Genomic DNA, 25,615 nt, shown 5'->3' on the forward strand with positions numbered 1-25,615 from the left:
TAAACCTTAACATTATAGAAGAAGTGACTTAATTTCTCCTTCAAAGATTTTCAACTGGGAAAAAATAATTTCAACTGAACACCAGTTAAATGTGCCCTTCCTTTTCAATACAACCCTATCATCTCCTCTCCTACAAAGCAGAAGTGAATACATTACTCAGACAGTAAAGTTTTCTGGGTCAGTCACTGACAATTAACTTTGGGAGAATGTTGCAAACTCTAAGACAAAAACCTAATTAATATTAACAGGATTAACACTTACCAAACCCTGATGATGGTTCTAAGGGCTTCATGCTGGTTCTAAGGGCTTCATGTATATAAATTTAGTTCAAAATCCAAAGAGATGGTACACTTATTTTCCCATTTTACAAATGAGAAAACTGAACTCTTAAGAGAGGTTACGTGACCTGCTCAAGGTCATATAGCTAGCAAATGAAAGGCCAGATAGTCTAATTCCAGATTCCATTGCTCTTTAGAGAAGAAAACCCCCTCTGACACTGCAGTGACTTGCAAATGGAGGCATCCTTACTCCTGATGATACTGTGCTGTCTATGATTAGTTACGAATAAATGGATTTATGTACAGGATGTTGATACTACAGATAGAGTATATTCTAACAATATTAGTATATTAATAAACTCCCTCTTTGATGAGTTTATATTTTGAAATAAAGAATATTTTGGACTTCCCTTGTGGTCCAGTGGCTAGGAGGCTACCTGTCAATGCAGGGGACACGGGTTTCTATCCCTGGTCTGGGAAAACTCCACATGCCTCAGGGCAACTAAGCCCGTGTGTAAGAGCCACTGAGGCCTGTGTGCCTAGAGCCTGTGCTCTCCAACAAGAGAAGGCATTGCAACAAGAAGCCTGCACACAACTAGAGTGTACCCCCACTTGCCGCAACTAGAAAAAGCCTGTACAGCAATGAAGATCCAGGGCAGCAAAAAGTAAATTTTAAAAATATTTCCACTTTCTGGTTTAAAGTATATAGAGTATCAATAAATAAAATGGAAAAACATGACACTTTATGAACATTATCTTGTCCCTCAAATTCAGTCCTTTGCTGGTTTATTAAGTGCCTACTTTGCACCAACCACTGTAGCAAGCACTAAAGGTAAGACAATATTGGAGTCATAAGCTCTTCCCTCAAGGACTTCCAGATCTACTGGGGAAAGACATAGAAGAAAATCAACAATTATGACACAGCAAAATAAGGTCTGTACAAGACACAAGGAGGGTAGAAAAGACACAAACAAGGGGACTTCAACTCAGTCTGGGACATCCGTTATCACTCCATGTGGAGGTTACACATACATACACATATTTAATACATTCATACGGGGCTTAGTCATGCTGTATCTTTAAAAGAAAACATTCACCTCAACATGTCCTGCTCTTACAAGAAGGTATATTTCTATGTTACATGTATTTGACCACAGTATTTTTAAACAGAGTTGAAAAAGCAGGTTGCAAAAGGGCATACACTATGATTCCACTGGGTGTACTTACATTGTATTAGATACTAGTGCAAGTTACACATAAATGAAAATGGCAGTGATACATAAAAATTTCTATTTTTTCCTGTCTTTCTTCTCCTTTCACACAATTTCTGATGAAGAGAAGAAAATTATTATTATTTCCTGCTATGTCTATAAAGTCTGAAAACATTCAGATGGAAGTGCTGCTCTGCTCCCAACTGTCCTTCCTCCAAGGACCCAGGATGACAGAGTAGCCTCTACAGGGAACACTCCCACGTGTCAAGGCAGAGGGAGAGGCCAGAAGTGAGCTGGTCATTTCTGCTCACATATCACTGGCCAAAGCAAGTCACATGGCCATGCCTACAGCCAGTGGGGCTGAGAAACATAACCTTGGATCAGGAAGGGGCAGGGAATATTTTGACAGTATCAAGCCCAGTGATGCAGAGGCTCTTCTGTCTTCAGCCCACACCCTGTCCAGGGGTTAGGGGTCACTTCTGTACTGCCGCCTCTTTCTCCTGTGCACACTCTTCTCCAAGACGACTGCCCAGCATCTTGTCTCCTGGTCTTTGCTCACATGCTACCCTCTTGGTAAGGCCTTCCCTCACCACTCCTTCCTCTCACTTCTGCTTTATGGTTTTCCATACTTTCAAACAGTTCAGTCAAAACCAATATGTCTGTTTATGTATATGTTTACATGTACACACGTACACACACACACTCAGAAGTGAATACAGAAAAAGACAACACCAACAAAATGATGAATCCAGGTGACTCGATCAACCTTTCTGCAGATCTGAACATTTTCAGAATAAAAACTTGAGAGGAAAATTAGACCGACCAGCCTGGGTTGGTTTTCTCTAGACATGTTCAGCTGCACATGTCAGGCATGACACTGGAACAGCCAGCACTGCCCCTGAGTGTGAGGCAGCGAGACAGAGGCAAGGTGAGGCACGGTGTGTACAAGCAGCAATTATAAGGAAGCACACACCCAGGAAGTCCCAGCAGCATTCAGGCTCCAGGTTCCAGTTCCTTCCAGTGATCAGCCAGCTACCTCTCTGCTCCTGGCTTCAGAAGGAGGAGCCTGTATCCTTAAAATAAACCCCATCTTTTGCTTAACCTACAAAAGCTGTCTATTCCTTATTGTGTGCATGTTTATAAATCTCAATTCCCCAGAGACACAATCAGTAATTCGCACACAGACTATCATCTGGCTTTTTTCATTGTTAGGTTTTCAGAACTCAAAATCACTTTCACCAACCACAGTAATGTCATTTCTGAATCAGCCCAAAAGAGTAAATGAAAATCAAGCAGACTTCTCTGGTGGTGCAATTGCTAAGAACCCACCTGCTAATGCAGGGGACAGGCGTCCAATCCCTGGTCTGGGAAGATCCAACACAGCACGGAGCAACTAAGCCCATGAGCCACAACTTCTGAGCCCGAGAGTGTCTAGAGCCCTGCTCCGCAAACATAGAGAAGCCGCCGCCCTGAGAAGCCCACACACCGCAACTAGAGAGTAGCCCCTGCTCACGGCGACTAGTGAAAGCCCACGGACAGGAACCAAGACCCAGTGCAACGAAAAATAATAAACACATTTTTCTAAAAGAGAAAGAAAATAAAGCAACATACAAATTCTACAACCTACAAACATGCTGTACAAGTGACCTGATCAGAGTTTTTTCCTCAGGACAGGAAGGACTCAGCAGGCCAAGGGACAGAGCGGCATCGCCAAAGGTAGGGAGGTTTTGTAAGAACACCCGGTGTTTAGGGGAATTCTGAGATGTCTGATAAGGATGAGTGTGCACGGCCACAGCAAGATATGAGGCAGGACAGACAGGCTGGGGCAAGCACATGGCGAGCTCCAAATACCATCCTAAGACTGAACTTTTTCATGAAGGCAAAAGAGACATTTTGACTGGGTGACTGGGTCAGATTGATCTTTTAAAACACATCACTGCAGGGGACTTCCCTGATGGTCCAGTGGCTAAGACTCAATGCACCCAGTGAAGGGGCCCGGGCTTCGATACCTAGTTGGGGAACTAGACCCTACATGCTGCAACTAAAAATCCCACGTGCAGCAACTAAGACCATGTGCAGTCAAATAAGTAAACAATAAAAAAATTAAACACATCACTCTAGTTACCATGTGGAGAATGGACTAAGGTGGGACAAAGCAAACGTAGGCAAGGGGGACATGGGGAGGAACAGTTACAGGGACATTTAATGTGTACAATCAACAGAACTTGGTTATTATTTGGGAAGTAAGATATGAGGAAGGGTGGAGAGTCTAGAATTCAGGCCAGGATACCTAAGTGGATGGTAAATTCATAAACTGAGAATACAGAGGAAAGAGTTTTCAAGAAGGAGAGAGGAGTTATAATCTAATTATTGAGCTTCTCTTTTGGCTCAGCTGGTGAAAAATCCGCCTGCAACTTGTTGGGAAGATCCCCTGGAGAAGAGAAAGGCTACCCACTCTAATATTCTGGCCTGGAGAATTCCACGGACTGTATAGTCCTTGGGGTTGCAAAGAGGCGGACACGACTAAGTGACTTTCGCACAAACACACTGGTTATGAGGGGCCTGTAAGAATACCCAAACAGAAATGCCCTGTAGGCAGCGGGCATTTATTCTATTTATGGTTTTCGTTTCCTTGTTCTATCAAGGACTGAAAGAGGACATAAAATACATCAACTTCACTAAATTAAGTTAGAATCAAACACATAAGCACACTAGGATAGAAATGAGATGATAGAAAAAATAAGATAAAGCCAGAAGGGAGATGTGCACACATTACACATGTAGTTTTATCAACAAAGTATGTGACTGACAACACAGATCACGTATTTAGTATCGGCAGATGCTAATGGAAAAATATGATTCAGAGAAAGCAATTTTAGAGTGGCCCAAGTGAGGAAGGAGAGCCTTGCCTCACCTTTGTGGTGTGGGTTGGCTTTAGGATAGATTTTAGAGTCCTAAGGGCAAGGATTCAAAACCTGAGTCATGAGGATCTCTGATTTTCATAAGATTTTTAAAGAGGGCTCTGACTCAAAAAAGATAAAAAATCACTCAGGGGATGACTGGGCTGCATATCCTTCTCTCGAATGCCCATAAAAATGTGCTGTGCTCTCAAAAGAACTACTGATAAGCACTGAGCTGCAGCAAGTTTCAGCAGCCTTCCAGTGACTGCCCAAAGCAAAGCTTTGTGTAGAGAAGTACAACAAGCTCAGAGAGTCCATGCCCTCACTGTCCCCCAGGGTGGGGCAGCTAGAGACCTGGGTCTAGACTGCAGGCAGGAGATACGCACTTTGAGTCATCGGTACCAGTGTTTACAGGACAGATAACTCTAGGTACCAAGAGCAGAACTTTCCTATCTAGTTCACAGCCGCCGTCTGAGGGCTGTAGAATCACAGACCACAGGAGCAGGAGGGAGGGCTCCAGAGAAAGCAGAGGCACAAAGGTAAGAAACAAACAAAAAAGCTTAAGAAACAGCAGAACATGTCAAGTACATTCACACAGAGAATACCCAGGGAAGGCAATCTCTCCCTCACCCCCAAATTAACAATGACGGGACTTCCCTGGTGGTCCAGTGGTTAAGAATCCACTTTCCAGTCCATGGGACACAGATTAGATCCCTGGTCGGGAAGACTCCACATGCCATGGGGCCAACTAAGCCCATGTGCCAACACCACTGAGCCTGAGCTCTGGAGCCCACCTGTGCAACTAGAGAAGCCTACACGCTACAACTAAGACCTGATGCAACCAAAACAACAAGTATTTATTTTTAAAAAATGGTTATCTCTGGATAATAGGATTACACATAATTTTTGCTTTTTCCTTTATTCTTGATTTTGGAAGTCTTTGACAATGAATCATGCAGAATTCAGTGAATCTTTACTACTGAATTTATAATCAGGAAAAAGTAATTTTACCTGAAGAGGCTAAGCTAGAAAAACTTCTAAAATCCTTTCAAGTTCCCCCAAATCTATGACCTAGGGAGACCAAAAACAAAAAGCATGTTAGAAGATTTAGTTGGGGGCGGCGGGGATGGGGGGTGGGGTGGCAGCGGATACCTAACCTAGAAAAAAACAGTGGAAGACGGAATGTACACCAAAATGTGAACTATAGGTATCCTTGGATGGTGAGATTCTGAAGAGAGATTTTGTTTCTACCTTCTGTTTCCTATTTTTATTTCTGCCTCATAATATAATGAACCTAAAGTACACACCCCACTCCAGTACTCTTGCCTGGAAAATCCCATGGACGGAGGAGCCTGGTAGGCTGCAGTCCATGGGGTCGCTAAGAGTCGGACATGACTGAGTGACTTCACTTTCACTTTTCACTTTCATGCATTGGAGAAGGAAATGGCAACCCACTCCAGTGTTCTTGCCTGGAGAATCCCAGGGATGGGGGAGCCTGGTGGGCTGTCATCTCTGGGGTCACACAGAGTCAGACATGACTGAAGCGACTTAGCAGCAAAGTACATTTAATTGTAGAATTTGGAGTACTCTACCCTTCCTTTTGGAAAAGGGAAAGGCTACCCACTCCAGTATTCCAATCTAGACAATTCTATGGACTGTACAGTCCCATGGGGTCACAAAGAGCCAGACATGACCGAGTGACTTTCATTCACCCTTCCTTTAATAGCAAGATATAAAAGGAAGTTAGCAGAAGAAAGGGACAGACAGCTGGCCGCATTCCTGTGACGTGCACCATAAGTTTTAATACATGAATTTAACAGCTCAAGAGCCCAGACCCCCATACTCCAAATACAGAACCAAGCCTCCAGTCAGCTGAACGGTGCCACAGAACACACAAAGCACAGCATAAGGAGACGACAGTAGACCAGCACAGTCACCTCCACAATCTGTTTTCCAAACCTTTCTCCTTCGCTTTCCAGATGACCCATTCAACTTAAAATACGTTTACTCAGAGTTACAAGAACGCCTGCTTTCTCTACGGCATTTCTGCTCCAAAGGATGTGATGACTATGTTCAGGTGGTGGTTGTTCAATCGCTAAGTGTGTTTGACTCTTTGTGACCCCATGGACTGCAGCACACCAGGCTTCCCTGTCCTTCACCAACTCCCAGACCATGTTCAGGACTGACTCCCAAATCAAAAACTTAAAAGCATCAGTGCTTTAACCCAAATGCACCTCCCCAGCCCAAACATGCTACACAAGGGACTTCCCTTGTGGCTCAGATGGTAAAGAATCCACCTGCAATGCGGGAGACCTGGATTCGATCCCCGGGCTGGGAAGATCCCCTGGAGAAGGGAAGCCACCTACTCCAGTATTCTGGCCTAGAGAATTCCATGGACTGTATAGTCAGTGGGATCACAAAGAGTCAGACACAACTGAGCGACTTTCACAGCAGGGAGCACATCTGTTCTAGCTCCTAGCAATGCACTCCAAGTGCATGTGTGAGTGCAAAGTTGTTTTAGTCGGGTCCCAATCCTTTGAGACCCTATGGACCAAAGCCCACTGAGCTCCTCTGTCCATGGGATCCTCCAGCCAAGAATACTGGCGTGGGTTGCCATGCCCTCCTCCAGGGGATCTTCCCAACCCAGGGATCGAATCCACATCTCTGACATCTCCTGCATCAGCAGGAGGGTTCTTCACTACTAGCGCCCCCTGGGAAGCCCACATTCCAGGTACTCCCATCTAATTTTATTCAGGGTCATATCTTTTTTCTCCCCAAGACGTAACAGTTGACAGTCTCATTTCTAATGACAGTAAAACCATCACTTTGTCATGAGCCAGACAGTAGGGCTGGTGGTGAGGCTACTTACTTAGGTGTGTCCTGTGGGAAAGCAGCCAAGACAGTGGAGGAGGGCATGGCAACCCACTCCAGTATTCTTGCCTGGAGAAGCCCATGGACAGAGGAGCCTGGCAGGCTAAGGTCCATAGAGTCACAAAGGGTTGGGACACAACTGAAGCAACTTTACACTCACACACGCACCTGGAGTGCACTGCCAGGTAGCAGCCAAAGCCCCCTCGGAAGCAAGAGTCCCGGTTTGGACACAACCATTTCATGGTCACCTGCTATCTACCTGACCGCCCTGTACTCAGCCCCAGGCTGGGGCCCCTCTACTCCAACACCTCTCTTTATCTACATTCCCTCAGTTGCCCGCCAGGTTCCCCTTCCCTCACTTGAGAAAGGAATGAGACAAGGTGTTACCTGACTTCCTCCATAAATATTTCTCCAATACTTTTCTCATAAATCTCTCAAAAATAAAGCACAAAATTCTTATCTTGAGGCCAAGTTTTAGCAATTACTGGCAAAATACACAATTTTCAAACTAATTGTCTTTTGAACTCTACTGCCTTGGCTGCTTTACCACAGGACACTCACACCTACATAACTAGCCTCAATACCAACCCTGCAGTCTGGCTCATGACAAGGCAATGGTTTTACTGTCATTAGAAACAAGACTGTAAACTGTTCTGTCTTAGGGAGAAAAAAAGATTTGACCCTTAATAATTCTCCAATGCCAGGCGGTGATTACGTGGTTTTCCATTACATGGAGTTTTACAAAGCCCAACAAAAATTACTGATGTCAGTACTTCCTGCATCTGCTCAATAGTACAGAGAACACTGGGAATGCCTAAGCACATTCCACCAGCTGGCGAGGGCTTAACTATCAAAGGTACTTTCTTGAGTCACCTTGTAACACTGAAAACATTAGTATTATTACTTCAATTTAAAATAATAATTAGCTTATAATCATAAAGACTTACTCTAGACTCTTCATCGACATTTGATATTAGAGGGGCTTGCCTGGTGGTCCACTGGTTAACCCTGTTCCCAATGCAGGGGACCCAGGTTCAATCCCTGGTCAGGGAACTAGATCCCACATGCCACAACTAAAGCCCCAGTGCAACCAAGTAAATAAGTATTAAAACAAACATTTGATATTAGAGGATTAAAAAAAAAAAAATTCCTCTTGAAAGTGAAACAAGGGACCGAGTGCCGTGTGTGAGTGATTCCTACTCCAGGCCGTCTTCACGGTCGTCTACGGGACACACTCTTAGTAGACACACTCTTATGGGGCCAACTCCAGGTCCAACTGTACCCATCTCTAGTTGTATTACCTCTCTGGGTCTTGGTTTCCCCACTCAGAAGGTGGTGATGATATAAATATCACATATCTAGGACTACCCTCGTGGTCCAGTGGTTGGGACTTTGCCTGCCAAGGCAGGGGGTGCAGGTTCGATCCCTAGTCAGGAAGCGAAGATCCTACATGGCTTATGGCCAAAAAAATCAAAACATAAAACAACAAGCAATATTGTAACAAATTCAATAATGACTTTAAAAATGGTCCACATTAAAAAAAAATAAACAAACATCACTTATCTTGCAGGACAGTCATCAGAGACAAAGGCAATGAAACACATTACCTGAATTGGTCTCTATATTGGTGTGTGGTCTGACTCCCCAGAGCACAAGACAAAGAGAACAGGGGCTCGGTCTGCTGTGCTCACTGCATCTGTAACTATAACAACGCTTACGGCAGAGAGCACTCAGCAAATATTTGCTGAGCAAATGAAGTGCCCCCAACACACAGTAAACAATCGTTTTTTTTCCCCTAACGTCAGTCTCCAAGTTTTTGCCATCCTTTTGCTCTGCCCGTCTTCTTTTTAAGCTCAAATACTTTTCCTTTGGCATAGGGCTCTGTTTCACCCAAACAGTATGAATAAATATCACAGCTACATCAGATCTGTGAAAAGCACCAGGTCTGTTAACTGATTATGAAATTAGGAGACACCACCAGAAACAAGAGCCTAACATTATATAGTAGAGAAACTTCCTGAAAGTGAGATTGTTTTCATTGGATCTGACTTGGAGAAGGAAATGGCAACCCACTCCAGTACTCTTGCCTGGAAAATCCCATGGACAGAGGAACCTGGTAGGCTACAGTCCATGGGGTCACAAGAGTTGGATCCGACTGAGCGACCTTTGTCAATTATATTTTTGTACTGCCTTTATATTTATTTTTGAATTTTAATTTATTAACTTGCTGCGCTGGGTCTTCATTGCTGCACTCGGGCTTTCTCTAGTTGCCGTGAGCGGGGGCTACTCTTCATTCCAGTGCACAGGCTAGTCTTCATTCCAGTGCACGGCTTCTCTTGTGGAGCACGGGTTTGAGGCACATGTGCTTTAGTAGTTGAGGGGCATGGGCTTTGTTGCACCGAGGAATGTGGGATCTTCCTCGACCAGGTATTGAACTCATGTCCTCTGCACTGGCAGGCAGATTCTTAACCACTGGACCACCATGGAAGTCCTGGACCTAATTTTTTTTAATGATTCCTATAGCTGCAATTTTATGTCTTCATAAAATGGTTCCAAAAACACCCCAAATAATAGAGATGCTATGCTCCCCACTCTAATCTTTAATCCCACTTGGTTAACCAGAAGAACCTGGCAACCAAATTACAGCTACTCCTGACACCCTTCCACAGAATGGTTTCTAGTCACTGAAAAAAGGCCAAGTGAAACTGGCAATATTAAACATTTTAAAGAATTTTCAGCAGCCCAGCCATGTGAAAAGAGTTTTTTAAATTGACTTGGAAAATAATTATTGCTGAAACAAAACTGTAAATTCTTCCAGAACAGGGTTAGCTCATTTTCTCTAATCTCTAAATTGTACATTCACACCAACTCTGAATATTCCAAAGCCCATATTCTAGCAGATCTACACAACAGGGTTAAAGAAAGTGGTCTCTTGCAGAGCAAGAAAATACTGACTTTGGGCCACTTCGTGCCACACACATCTTATTCTTGGTATGAATAAAAGTTCCCTTCCTAACATGAATCTTTCATATTTAAGTTCCTCCTACAGGTTAACCGTCATCTCAAATGCCATCAGTCCCTTTTAAAACCAGAAATAGTGACAATTTCATATAATCAGTGTGGGTGAATGTGCTTTGTTACCTGTCCACATGAACATCAAAAAAGATGAAGAGGTGTCCAATGGGATGCTTCACAAGCATAGTTTCTACTTGGCCTTCACTAAAATTCTCCCAATCACAAGCCATTCTAATCATAACATCTCAAGGCAAAAGACTGCTTTAGCCTTATTTCCCTAGACCAGAAATCACCAAACTATTTGAGTATAATGACATTTATACAAAGTAAAAAAGAACAAACAAAAGCCCTAGGAGATGACCAACCCATCTACCCCAAGCTGGTCTTGAAGGAAAACAAAAAAACTAGGCACTTCTTTCATGAAACTCCACAGAAATGATGCCTGGTCTATATTTATCATAACTAAAAGGTTAACATAAAAGTAGAAAGCTAATTAACTAGCATTTACCAAACACAAGGGTATATATGCTGTCATAAGGCAGCATCCTAAGACAAAAAATGTCATAAACGACACACTAAACATCTACTCTACATAACTGATGTTCAAAGCTCAAAAGTGAAGTCACTCAGTTGTGTCCAACTCTTTGCGACCCTGTGGACTGTAGCCCGCCAGGCTCCTCCATCCACGGGCTATACATTTTTTTTCTCTATGTATGTTAATATTTTTTAACTGGCCACGAAGTATTTATTGCTGAAATCAAAGTGTAAATTCCTCTGGCAGGTCTATATACAGTAAGGAAAAAGGATTTTGGTTTTGTTTTTCAATATTTAAAAATTTTCCTTCATCTTGCCTCAAAAAATTTAAAGTTATTATTATTTTTAAAAAGGGGGACTTTCCTGCTGATTCAGTGGTTAAACTCTGAGCGTCCATTGAAAGGGGGCATAGGTTCATCCCTGGTTGGGGAACTAAGGTCCTGCTTACATGAGGCACAGTCAGAAAACAACAACAACAATTTATTGCCTGCTTTTTTCTAAATGTTCATATTCCTCAATACCCTAGACATGACAATTTTATGAATAAATCAAATCACACATAAAAAATTCTGATTGTAAAAGCTGCTAGATAGTTTTTCATTTTCCACCAATTTTCATTTCCTTCTCAGAAATAAGTTTTTCCCCCAAGGATTTTCATATACACAGAATTTTTCCACCTCTAACATTAAATGTACTTCATTATGTTTAAAAATGAGAAATCTGTATACTAGACAGCACAAATAACTATTTACAGAAAAAATACTCACACTAGAGAAAACTCGCTGTCGGATAACATTTTTTAATTAAAAAATTTTTAATTTTAAAACATGAGCTATAGTTTTACATCCAAGTCATAATTCACAAAAAGCAAGTGCTTATACTATAAAAATATGATCAATATTTTTGACAAAATACAAAAGGGGCTTCATTAAGATTGGAGAAAAAAGATATACATGAAAAATATGGAAGTAAACGCCTCTATATAAAAATCTTGATTTAAAAAAATCTATTTGATGAAGTTAAATGAGCTATCCAAAGATTCAATACCGTATTCAATTCACACTGTAGAAATTTAAGTTTCTACTACAAGTTTCTACTCTAAGTAGGAGCTTATTAACATATACTAAGACTTTCCCCCATTAAAACCTGAACATCTCTTTAATGAGCTTTCCCATGGTTTTCTATAACTGTGGAACCTAACCAAACTCTCCCCAGATACATATCCACCTGTACAGAGAAAGTCGGTGACAAAGCAGAGCCAGCTGCAGAATTTGTGGGGCCTGGTACCTAAAAAAAATGCAGGGCCTCCTGCTCAAAAGTATTAAGAATTTCATGATGCCAACAGCAGAGCATTCAACCACTTGGGGGGGCACTTCTGTCTGCAGATCACATTCCCATGAAGCCAGTGCTGGTGACAAGTACAGACAGAGGTCTAAACCAAAGATCCAGCCTGATATGATCCTAGAAGAGAAGCTGGCACATGACAGGTGTGCACTATGATTTGTCTGGAAATCCTGGTTCAGCTTCAAAAAAACAAAACAACCCATAAAAGCAAAGGGCCACCTCATCTAGGCAGAAAACTTAAACTAATTAAATTGGGATTCCCTGTAGCTCAGATGGTAAAGAATCTGCCTGCAATGCAGGAGACCTGGGTTCCATCCCTGAGTCGGGAAGATCTCCTGGAGAAGGGAATGGCTACCCACAATCATCATGACACTCTTACACATCTAGAACCTATACCAAACCCTGACGGGGAACAGAGAAACAATGTGAACAGAATGTATTTCACAATGTTAACTAGAAAGCTAATTAAGTCAAGGCCAGGTATTCTCAATACTGAAACCCCGAAGATACCTGTTTGCCCAGCTTGACTATACTTTTCAAATAATGCTGAAGATATGGCAGCTGGTAAGCAGATCACACAGTGGCATCTCATTCAGAGATTCCCCTTCCCCAGCCCTGCAGGAGGGGACAGTCCCTTCAGAAGGTAAAATGAGTCATCTGATTCGAGCAGACTGAGTCACCTCGCATATGGGTTTTGGCCCCCATATGCAGCGTGTTTCTCCTGAGACTCCTCTCAGGTCTCCTGTCTGCACAGTTCCCTTCCTAACTTCCTCGATCCTCCTTCACTCACTTCGTACATGCAGGCCACCTGATCACTCCAGATTTTAAGAAAAAGGAGGAGGAGGTGAGACAAGTAACAGTGTGGCTTCACATAAAAGATGGTGCCTGAGTGAGAAGAGACTTTAAGAATTTTAAGGGGTTGGGGGAGAGGACTGCAACCCAACCTTTCAAACAAACCTCAGCCTCTCGCCTTAACCAATAACAGACCTCCTTCCATGCTTTTGGCATCATTACATGCAAAGGTCTTGTTTGGTGTCAGAGGAGCACCAACTGAAATTCTCATCATGTACAACTCAGTCTTATTCTGAAAAAGAGAGATAATATGTTGCAGGAACCTACATACTCTGCCAGGGCACTGCACAAAGCACTTTATGTATCCCTGCAATTAACAGTAAGAACACCATGGACAGGGATGCAGACCACCACTTTCCAAGTGAGGAAACTAAGACTCTGAAAGCACTTCGCTCTGGTCATCCAATTGGCTGGTCCACCTAAAACCCAGGTGCAGGTGACTCTGAACTACAACTCTGACAATAAGGTTGTTTTCCAGTACATACCTTAACCTAACTAATATGGCAAAAACAAAACAAAAAACTACCGCAACACAAGAACTGGGAATCAAGGAAAGACACCTTGCAGTCAATTCATGGACTCAGCAAATATTTATTTTGGGGCACCCTATGCCAAGCCTTGTGACAAGAGATGGATAAAAAACAGTAAACAAGTGGTCCAGTGGTTAACACTCCATGATTCCACTGCAGGGGAAGTGGGTTCCATCCCTGGTGGGGGAACTAAGATCTTACCGGCAATAAGGCAGGGGAAAAAAAAGAACCCAACCCCCCAGAGAACAAGAACAATCAGGGCCAGGGCTTCCCTGGTGGCTCAGTGGTAAAGAATCTGCCTGCCAATGTAGGAGATACAGGTCCAATCCCTGATCCAGGAAGATCCCACATGCCACAGAGGAACTAAGGCCATATGCCACAACCATCAAGACTGTGCTCTAGAGCCTGGGAGTCACAACTATTGAGCCCCGAAGGCCTTAGAGAGAGCCTGAGCTCCACAACAACAGAAGCCTACGCACCACAGCAGCACAACCAAACCCAAAATAAAGTCATTTTACAATAATTAGCTGCAATATGATTCAGTGCGCCCAAACTATGGTTTAAAATTTATACTTGGAACTCTTCAGGTCCTGAACACCTAGCTAGGAAAAAATATACAAATAAATCCACCTCTACACCTTGACTTCCTACCTCGGGGAAAGAAAGGAACAGAGTAACGAATGAAAAATATTTACTGAACGAACAAAGGAACCAGTGATCATAATAGGGAGCTGTTGTTGTTTAGTCACTAATTCATGTCTGACTCTCTGTGACCCCATGGACTGTAGCCCACCAGGCTACTCTGTCCATGAACTGTCCAGGCAAGAATACTGGAGTGGGTTGCTATTTCCTGCTCAAGGGGATCTTCCTGACCAAGGGATTGAACCCACCTTTCCTGCGTCTCCTGCATTGGCAGGCAGCTTCTTTACCACTGAGCCACCTGGGAAGTCTGTATCCGGGAGAGGTAAAAGATAAAATTTAAAAAAGGACATGTTCCCTAAATATCTTCTTCCCACTTTTTAAACCCACAGCTTCCACAGTCTATGGATGGCTCCACAGTGTATCCCTGGAGCTGATGCCTCACTCCTGAACAATGTATTCTCTGCTCTCATTCTGTCTCATTGTGTCTCGAACCTACTCAGCAATGAAATGGGTCTAGCCAAGGTCACTAATGGCCTCCATGTTGCCAAATCCCATCCTAAGGCTTGGTCTTCTTTTCATTTACTTTACTGCCATTTGACAGAGTGGAACCCTCCCCTCCATCATGAAACACTTTCTTCTCCTGGATGCCAGAACTCTAGGCTCTCTCGTCTTGCCTTCTACCTCAGTGGCTGTCCCCCGTCAGTTCTTAAACGCCGGAATGGCTCAAGGTTCAGTCCTCTGACCTCCTCTCCTCTCTCTCTATGCTCACTCCCTAGGTCATCTTGCCATTCTTGCAATTTAAAATATACTGACAGCTTTCTGATTGGAGTCCCCAACCCCAGTTCTTCCTGAACTGCAAGGCAAATATATATCCAACAACCTACTTAACATCTCCAGATGGATCAATAATAAGCAATATAACCAGAATACGATTAAAATGGATAGCTTAATTTCTACCTCTAATCTCCTCTTTCCTTTTAATTTTTGGCCATATCGAGTAGCATGTGGGATCTTAGCTCCCCAACCAGGGATCAAACCAGTGCCCCCTACAGTGGAAGTTCACAGTCTTAACCACTGGACTGCCAGGGAAGTCCCTAATCTCCTATTTCAATGTTTCCCACCTCAGTATAAGACAATTCCTTCTTCCAAGCTGCAGAGACTATAACTCTTGGTATGACTGTGATAGAGACAGCTAGCTACCTCTTCCTATACATTCAGCCACCTTTGTATCTGGCTGTGGCCAAGTGACTAAGTTCTGACCAAGGAGATGTAAGCAATGACAGGTGACACATCTGATCATGCCATTGATGGACAAAAACATGCCCTCCCCTTTAGTTCCTTCCTGAAGACTGGAATGCAGATGTGCAGGCAGGCACTGGAGCAGCCATCTTGGATTACAAACTAGATGGCCACTTACAGAGGATGACAGCACTAAACAGAATGTGTCTGGCTCCCTAGAAATCAAGGAATTACTAAACCAGTTCGCAACCACCTACCCAGATTTCTACTTCGAAAAAAAATTAGCTTCTATCGTATTAACACCATTATTATTTTGGATCTCTCTGCTGCAGCAGCCAAACCAGTATCCTAAGTAATGCACAGAATTTGGAACCCGGAAGTAATCAACCTAGATAGAATATAAATATGTGGCAATGACTCAGGGCTCAACATGGGCACAGATATTGCAGAATGAAAGTTTATAACCCTTGTTAGGCCACAATAAAATGTTTGGTAAAAGCTGTGACACCTCAGAAAATAACCTGCATGTCTACCTGGACTGTAATTCTAGGGGAACTGGTTGAACAATTCAGAGTTTGGTGCCTACTGGCCTCTTGCCAATTTAAGCAAGAAGTCCCGCAAGAACAAGACATACTCAAGCTGCAGCTTGCCGATTTGCAGACAGAGATAAAAGGGAAGACAGGTCTGCCTAAGTCATGGCCACAGACTAGTCTAAGTTGGCTTAGTATGGTAATTTGGAGACCAAGCAGGACTGAAGAAGTCAACTTCTTCGGTCTCCTGAAGGAGACAAGCTGGAGACACTACTCAGCTCCAGGAAGGGGATATCCTCCATGACCTGCCCCAGAGGAAAACAGACACTGAAAAGCTACCACGGAGGGCCGGGACAGGGCAGTTCCTCCAAGAAAGCACGTGTGTGCGTGCTTCAGTTCTCTTTGCGACCCTGTGGACTGTAGCCAGGGCTGCTAAGTGGACTGCAACAGGAACACCCACAGCTGCCAAGGCAGGGAGCCTCCACGCCGCAGCCTGGCAGGAGCTGACGATAGCCGTGGACCAGTGAGGGATGTGTACTCCCCGTTTTTCCTTTTGCCAAAAGGGACTTATTTCCATGCTTCTATCCAACTCCACCACAGCACATGGGGGCGGGGAGCAGAGAGCGGAGAGCAGCTGATAACTTGCATTTTAATCTAAAGGTTCTTGGACTGTGTAACACCCGGAGATTCTGGAGGCTGATAGAGGGAAGGCATGGAGTGTGTTTTAGATCTCGGAAGAAGGGTTTAAACAATAATGCCTTGACAGTACCCCTTTCCATGTGACAGAACTTCTAGATAAGCACACAGCTAACCCAGCAAGAACTGCAGTTCTCAGCCTCCTAGCTAGGAGCTGTGGCCATGTGACTTAGGTTCTGGCCAATGGGAAGCGAGCAGAAGTGACTGGTGCAACTTCCAAGCTGTGCCATTAAAGAGGAGCATGATGGGACTTCCCTGGTGGTCCAGGGGTTAAGACGGCATGCTGCTCCTAATGCTTAATCCCTGGTTGGAGAACTAAGATCCCACATGCTGTACAGTCAAGAAAAAAAAAAAGAGGAGCATGATTTCTCCTTCCCCTCTCCTCTCTTCCATCTGGCTACAGTGCAGATAGACGTGGAACAAAGATGGAAGCCATATGTTAGGATACTTGGAACAACTGGACAGAAGGTGCCTACCACAGTGGCCCCAGCCTCCCACCCAGACTTCTATCTAGACAGAAACAACCATCTAGCTGGTGTAAGCAGCTGCTATTTCATGTCACTCTGTTATATCAATCCACAAAATATCTGACTATTCTTGGTCTGACCTTTTCTCACCTTCTCCACCACTGACCCTGGTCCTGGGACTCTTGTGCTGGCCTCCTGACCTTTCTTCTCCACTTTCACTCTTTCCTCCTTCATCTTTTCTCCTCACAGAAGCCTCTAAAATGATTCTCTTAAAACAGAAATCAAAATGTAAGCCCCATGAAGGCAGGGATTTCTGCTTACATTGCTCATTCCTATAGCCTCATGGTCTAGAAGAAAGCTGGGCATATACGATGTATCATCATATACAAAATGTCACTGACTGTAAACTGCAACACTATTTTTTGCATTACAAAGGGGGTTAAAAAAAAAACCCACTACCTACTAAATCATAACAAAATGTCTTAACAGACCAGACCAGAGTAGTTATCAGTTTTATCAGCCTTTCATTGCTTTGAAATTTCTAAAAAGGTGATGTATCTCTGATCTTCAAATCCATTGCTTGGGTATGAAAGGCAATCCTGCTAACTGTATGTGCTATGTGCTAAGTCACTTCAGTCACATCCGACTCTGTGCCCCCATGGACTGTAACCCGCCAGGGTCCTCTGTCTGTGGGATTCTCCAGCCAAGAATACCGGAGTGAGTTGCCATTTCCTCCTTCAGGGGATCTTCCCAACGCAAGGATCAAACCCTCGTCTCCCACAGCTTCTGCACTGCAGGTGGTTCTTTACCACTGAGCCACTGGGGAAGCCCTCTACCTGTATGTTCAATTTCAAAATGTGATACAGTTTCAGAGACTTACGGATTTCTGCCTTTCTACAGCTCCCTAATGCAATTGGTTGTTGCTTGGTAATAAAATATGAAATTGCCATTTCCCTGGTAGTCCAGTGGTTAAGAATCTGCCTTACAACACAGGGGCCTCAGGTTCCATCCCTGGTCAAAGAACTAAGATCCCATACGTCATGGAGCAATTAAGACTGCACGTGCCCGGCTACTGAACCCTCAAGCTCTGGAACCCGCATATCACAACTAGAGAAGCCCCAGGGCCCCAATAAATAACCAATAGAAGCCAAAATATGAAATTGTGGTGATTCTTTCAACCATTTTCTTTACTGATATCAAGTTGAGACCACCCCTCCCACTGCCATTTTCATTTCTCTTTTTCATACAAAGTAACATTTGCTTTCACTGCTGATCAAAGTATAATTTGGGGGAAGGCATTTAACATAGCAGGCTTCCCAGGCAGAGTAGTGGTAAAGAGTCTACCAGCAATGCAGGACACCCGGGTTTGATCCCTGGGTCAGGAAGATGCCCTGGAGGAGGAAATGGCAACTCACTCCAGTATTCTTGCCTGGGAAATCCCAGGGACAGAGGAGCCGAAAGGGTTACAGTCCCTGAGGTCACAATAGAATCAGACACAACTGAGTGACTGAACACGCATGCATTTAACATGGCAACTAAATTGATCATGCATAGTGCTCAACTGAAGGCCAACAACACGAACAGGTATAACCAGGTTTGCATATAAACAGGAAATGACAACTGTGTCACAACTGCCACCTGGTCAGCCACGATTACACCAAGAAGCATCCCAAGCTCAAAGATTTGAAAAGGTAAAGGGAAAAAGGGGGTGGGGAGCATCTCAGAACTGACTAAAACTGGTGGTGCTAGTGGTAAAGGACCCTCCTGTCAATGCAGAAAACTTAAGAGACGTGAGTTCAATCCCTGGGTCAGGAAGATCCCCTGGAGACGGAAATGGCAACCCACTTCAGTATTCTTGCCTGGAGAATCCCATGGACAGAGGAGCCTGGTGGGCTACAGTCCATAGGGTCACAGAGTCACATACAACTGAAGCGACTTAGCACGGTAGCACGGCACGGGGAGTGTCTTAGAACTGACTGAAACCCAGTTAGAACTCAGTAAAGGTTTCTCGAGTAAGTGAATGACTTCACCTCCTGCCACTGTGTCCTTGCTCAGCCCCAACCACACTTGACCCCCATGGTGTTCCTGAAGCAGTAGGGGACGTGCCCCTGGTTTCTGCTGTCCCCTATTCTTTCAAACACTCTTCCCCCAGATGGCTCCGTCATCTTTTAAATTTTTTTCCAGAAGTCACCTCCCCAAATTGCACACACTTCTCTTATCCTTACTGCTCTCCATCCCTTTATAGCCTATTTTATCTTTCTCCATGGTACCATCACATATGACATCTTTTAAAAATATTTATTTCTTTATTTTTGGCTGCACTGGGTCTTTGCTGATGCAAGTGGGCTTTTCTCTAGTTGCGATGTGAGGGCTTCTCATTACAGTGGCTTCTCTTGTTGTGGAGCACAGGCTCTAGGGTACACAGGCTTCAGCAGCTGGGGCTCACAGGCTTAGCTGCTCCGAGGCATGTGGGATCTGGCTGAACCAAGGGTCGAACTAGTGTCCCTTGCACAGCAAGGAGGATTCTTAACCACTGGACCAGCAGGGAAGCCCACCAAATGACAGCTTATGTGGATATTTATCACGTCTCCTCCCACCAGAAAGAAGCCCCATACCAGCACGTCTCACATGGTGTCTGACATGTAGCAAGTAAATAGCAAATACCATTGAAGGAGCTGCTACAAGAAGCTGTCTCCACCTAGACACACCCCAAGTACCGTCTCAGAAAATGCTCTGTGCGAGAAGCAAAGGCCTGAAGATCCAAGGACCCCCTCATCAGAAATCTTGCGATCTTTTCCCCATAAAAGAATAGAAGGCTACTTGATGAGCTCCACTCTTAATGGTAACAAGGGGTTAATGCTTCCAGTTTCCATCTCAAAAGGGAAAATAAAAATGCCATAACCATTACAACTTGCTCAGATTATTCTTTTGGAGGAAGTTTAGTAATGGGATTAAGAACTCTGGAATCTGACTCTGGATTAGAATCCAGGTTCTACCACTTCCTAGTTGTGCACTTTTTGGCAAACTGCTTAATTGCTATCAGCCTCAATTTTCTTATCTGTAAAAAGGGAATAAGAATACCAACTTTATTGAGCAAGTTAAGTGCTTAGCACATATTTAAAATTCATAAATATCAGCTAACATCATTACCATTCTCTGTCTCTTAGCTAAAATGAACCAAAAAGAGTTGAGAAAGGGTCTGGAGAGGTAACATTCCACTCTCCTACCAGGCTTCAGGAGAATCCTGGTTATAAAGTGAGGGGCAGCAATTATCTCCTGGGGAAAAAAGTGACCTTAAGTCATGAGGCCTGTTACAAAGAAATGGTCAGAAATGGAGATGCTAGAGTAGAAAGGCCAGGGGTAGGGGCCTCTATGTTGGGTCATCTTTCAGTGACCCAAACAAGTATCTTCTTTCTCCACAATCTGCTCCTTGTCTAGAATTTCTTCTCTCTCCTCCAGTCCATCCTTCTCTCAAACTAGAAATCAAGGAGTTATCTTTTTCTTTCCTGCCCTGCCTCCACCTCCTTCACATCAACCTGAGCATCAGAAGTGGCTTAACTTAGATCCTCAAAATTTCTCCTGTCTGCTCTCCTCCATTCCCACTGCCAAGGCCTTTGGACTCCATTGCTTGGCTCCTCAATAGCAGTAGCAATCTCTGAATGCATCTCTCAGCCTGCAGCCAGCTTCTTTCCACCTACCTTCGACACCTTGCCAGTCATCTACTCCCTTAAAACCCCTCAAAGGCTTGTTACAGTCTTACTGAGAAAGTTCAAACGCCTGAGCATTTCTGAATACTGTCTGAGATCTGGTGCCTGTCTGCCTGTAGCCACTCCCCCACAAATCCTATCTCCAGGCCCACTACTTGCAGTTTCCTGAGCTCCCCAGTTTCACAGTCCATTCCAAGAGCCCTTTGCCTGACAACTACTGCTCAGTATAAAGATCAGTTTTCCTTTTTTTTTTTTTTTGGGGGGGGGGTACTCATGAGTCATCCAGGTTCCTAGTTCCCCAACCAGGGATCAAATCTGTGCCCTCTGCGGTGGGAGGGCAGAGTCTTAACCACTGGAACACCAGGGAAGTCCCCAAGCATCACTTTTTCTTGAAAGTCTTCACTAAGATGCTATCCCACCAGGGTTCCCTTCTTGATTTTCTTAGGAGTCTTACTGTGCACGTGTCCATAATAGCTCTTAGCACCCTGTGTTGTAATTGCTGGACTCCTACCTAGCCCTACCCATCCCCCAATCCCATAATAATTTCTTTAAGAAAAAGACTGTTTCTCTTAACCTACCTAATACATTGCTGGGGATGTACAGCATCTTTTTAAAAAACAGTTGTTGAGTGAATGATAATTGGAGGAGTGTGATGAGAGTCAGCACCAAAAAGACTATAAACTTGATCACATCATGAATGAATTCATGAAGAACACTTTTACAGAAAAGTTATGCAGATCAAGCATGTTAGTAGGATATTTATAGAGAAGCTGTGGTGAATTTATTGCCAGTTGTTAGGCAGTAAAATACAGTAAAAAGAGCTTTTAGATCAGGAACCCTGGGTATGAACTCCAATTCTGCCACTTCTAAGCCAGGGCACTATGAACTTAACCTAAATCTCAGTTGCTTCACCTTTAAAACAAGGAAATTTGAAGGATCTGCTGAACTGCTCTGTTTTATCAAATGAAACAATGGTTATAAAGTGACTGGCACAGAGCAGGCTTCTAAGACTGTTAATAAATATCGGTCCCCTTCCACCGAAAAAACTGCTAAAATATCCAAGGTCACACATTCTGCATTTGGGAAGGAAGACAACTTCTAAAACCTTTACCACACCCTGAATCCCAGCCAGCTCTCTTAAAGATGAACTAGGTCATAAAGATTTTGCCAAAAAAAAAAGAAACAAAGCAAAGCAAAGCACATCATTTCCATGAAAACACATCATCACCACAGTTGAAAACAGTTTAAAATACCTGCTCTAATCACAGCATTATTTTGGTATTAAAACAAATAAACAAACATGAGTAGGGTACAGGATGAATGCACTGTAAATAATAACGCCTTGAAATGCGGTTCCTGGAAAGAATAAACTTAGTCATGGATCTGCTCTATGTGCTATGGAAACAGCAATGAAGTTAAAGAAATACTCTCCTTAAAAGCACAAGAAAGGAAAAGTACAAGAATTCAAGGTGATCAATGAGAGGGACCAAAAAGTAGCCATAATGTACAATCTTCTAAAGCTACTAGCCTGGCTATGATGATGATGATGATGATTTACTAGCTAAGTCGTGTCTGACTCATGACTCCAAGGACTGTAGCCCACCGGGCTCTTCTGTCCATGGAATCCTCCAGGCAACAATACTGGAGTGGGTTGCCATTTCCTTCTCCAGGGGATCTTCCCGACCCAGGAAGCAAACCTAGGTCTCCTGCATTGCAGGCAGATTCTTATCCGACTGAGCTACAAGGGAAGCCCTAGCCTGGTTATAGCAGCCTCTATTTTTCATGGATTACATTCTCATCTATTTCCATTTTGCTAAAATATAAAATCCTGTCTTACCTGATTCCCTAATTTAGATTGAAAGGTCACGGTGTTGACTGTTTTACACCCTGAGATGCATGTTTGAATTTTCAACAACATAAATGTTATCTAACCAAATCAATGTCGCCTACCACACCTATGACACAAGTTTCCACCAACAGAGTAACAATAAGGCAAAAGCTTCAGAAATGTTTCTGTTAAGAACTGTTCACCTAATGCCAGAATTAAAGGAAATGGATTTTTAAAAAATTTAAACTTTTCCCCAAAAAAGATCTATTCTAGATTCTATTGAGAGTAAAATTACTGAACTGTCCCTTTGTGGTCAGGCCAACTAATTTGTTGAACATAAGTTTATATTGATCTTGTATTAGTGAATTAAATTTTTCATATTTAATATTCTGTTGACCTTGAAAAATATCTATCTCCTCCACAATGATTACATTTGTTCCTTATATGGTCAAAAAAGTTAATACCTTCCCTCAAGGACTGGGTAAAGTAAAAAGCTGCAGTTCAGATTATACAGCTCTTTAACTGGTTTGTATACTTTAATGGTTTGAAAACAATTTCTTGGTAAAAACTCAAGAATGTAAAAACTTCTAAACCAGGAACTATTTAGAGAATGTCAAGAAAAATGTAATTTCTACTACTTAAAAACTCTTGGCCTTAAGATAAATGATCCATGAGGATTAATATTTTTTTAAGGGGGGGTGCACTTTTAAAAAAACGACACAAAACGAAGTGCCTCTAAGAGGATCTCTTGATGGTTCCTATATGAAAGAAGCTGTTCAATATTTTTCTAATTTAAGATTACATTACTGATGCATTTAGAAAACGAAGTCAGTAACACAGAATGGGTAATCCTGACTTTCTAAACAGCCAGGTATCAAAGCAACAAAATTATTTGCTTCCTTTCCTACCTGACCCTTAGCCCCCAACTCGCCTGCTTCACTCTGGAGAATTTTAGTCTCTAGGTAAACATATTGACTACTCTGTAGCAAAAACTGAAGCATGGAAGTTTTACAGTACAACCAACCTGACTGACAACTACTTTTCTAATACTGTACAGAAGTTTTACAAGAACCAGTGGAAGAAATGGTAGGTAGAAGACAAGGAGGTCAGGAGGGGTCCTGAAAGAGAAACTCAATGTTTTTTTTTTTTTAAAGGGGGGTGGGGAGTCAACAGAATCACAGGAAATTCCCTGTACCCTAAATGCCAGTTTTTAAGATTATTATTAAATAATCTAGAAGTCATCCAGAAAGGGATCTGTAATAATCCTTTCAGAAATGATAATAGGGGGAATTTTCAAAGTCATTTGCTTCCATTTGCTTCCTGTTCAGTGTCTGCTACAGCAAAACACGAGTTTGAAAGGGACAAAAACTAGAAAAAATCACGCTGCAAGAGAAGTACGCCAGAAGCCATTACTGGTCTGTTAAACTGCTAAATTTTAACTGTAATTCACTAAGCTATTGAGAAGATACACGTTTTGTTAAATATCAAAGAATCTGTTTGTAGGCCACCCCCAAACACACACGTAATGTTCAGTCAACTTATACAATGACGTGTCCACACATACTCGGGATTTCAAATCCATTTAAAAACATACACCCATACATTCTGATTCCACCCAAAATTATTCTTTCAATCTCTGCAGTAAGGCGCGGGCGCGCACACGTACGTGCGCGCGCAGGCGCGTGTACAAACACACACACACACACACACACACTCAACTTCATGTAAATCTAGCCCTTCTAGCTTAAATACCCTGAAAAAAAGAATAAAAACCTCAATATGTTCTCCTCTTCTTTAGACTCTAAAAGAAAACTCGAAAAGAGGCAAATGGAATACAGGATGCAAAAAAAAGGCAAAGAAATATAAGAGAATACAATCGGAGACCCTCTTAGGGACTCATTTTATTCTTAGATGTCATCTCCATCGCTGACCAAAGGCCAGGCACCACTGGCGCAGTATCACGCCTACCCAAAGCGCCAAAGAGTTGCCAACTAATCTCCCAAGGTGTCCCCCAACCTCCTCACCTCATCAGCGCTCAGCTCCTCCATCGCTTTCCTCTTAATGGTTAAAGGCGTTAGGGAGAGATCTTCCGTTCTTTGAGACCAGGGCGGGAGGAGAGTGGTAGGTGTCTATCGGGCTGTCTGGTCCCCCGAATGGGGGAGGTTTCAGAATTGCATAGTCAGAGGTTAAAAAATAAGAACACGAGAGGCACTGAAATGCCTTGGCGTCGGTCACTCCAATCGCCCCAGAGACTCCTACAGCTGCTGCCGTCTCCAGCAGCCTCCTTTGACCGCCACTGCTGCTGCTACAGGGTTTATCTTAAGGCGCCACTTATTTACCCTCTGCTTCCCAGGTTACCCAGACAAGGAGCTCGGTCTCCAGCTCGCCTCGTGCCCGGAGCCTGCTGGGTCTTCGGGCTGGTGGCGCGGTAGCTGCGCTTCCTCAGCAGATCCTGCTCTCCTTCCTACCCTTTGACCCTGGCGGGAAGTGTTCAACTGCAGAGTGGGTGCCCCGAGGTACGGCGACCCCACAGCCGCCCAGGCAGAGCCCAGCACTGAGGAGGGAAGCTCCTCCCCTCCCAAAGCAAGCCGGCCACGCCCCTCCTCCACGGCGGAGCTTGGGCAGGGGGGAGGGGGAGGACCGGACTCTCGATGCTTTCGCTGGTAGAGTAAATCCGCCTACCCCTCCACCCCTACTCTTACCCCTCGCCCCACCAAGTATTATTCATCAAAACAACAGGGCGGCCATCTTTGAAAGGGATCACGTGACCTCTCCAGAGAGGCGGGGCTTCTGGCCCTAGCATGAGGCAGCCAATGGGCCGCGGGCGTCGCACCTCCTATTTCCTCTCGCCTGCGTCTCCTCCCGCCTCCACCCCACCCTCTCCCCCGCAGCAGCGCGGGGCAGAGGGAGGGGCGAGTGGGGCCGCGGGCGGGCCGGCGGAGCGCCGAGGGGGCGGGGCGGCGCGGTGCCT

At 43.9% G+C, this 25,615-nt stretch overlaps 1 protein-coding gene across 3 annotated transcripts in view; it reads right to left on the reverse strand.

Annotated features, from left to right (window-relative positions):
• The window catches only part of UBE4B (ubiquitination factor E4B), a 122,387-nt gene extending 96,985 nt beyond the window's left edge, over positions 1 to 25,402 (reverse strand). For 2 of the 3 annotated variants that reach the window (XM_070768232.1, XM_019976352.2), the window contains exon 1: positions 24,669 to 25,402. In XM_070768232.1, coding sequence (XP_070624333.1) covers positions 24,669 to 24,692 — 24 coding nt within the window. In that variant the 5' untranslated portion in view covers positions 24,693 to 25,402. The remainder of the gene's footprint in view (positions 1 to 24,668) is intronic. The other variant, XM_070768233.1, reaches the window with a different exon arrangement.
• Positions 25,403 to 25,615: the final 213 nt, after the last annotated feature.

This window comes from Bos indicus, chromosome 16 (genome assembly GCF_029378745.1).
Source record: "Bos indicus isolate NIAB-ARS_2022 breed Sahiwal x Tharparkar chromosome 16, NIAB-ARS_B.indTharparkar_mat_pri_1.0, whole genome shotgun sequence".
In the NCBI taxonomy this organism is placed as follows: domain Eukaryota; kingdom Metazoa; phylum Chordata; class Mammalia; order Artiodactyla; family Bovidae; genus Bos; species Bos indicus.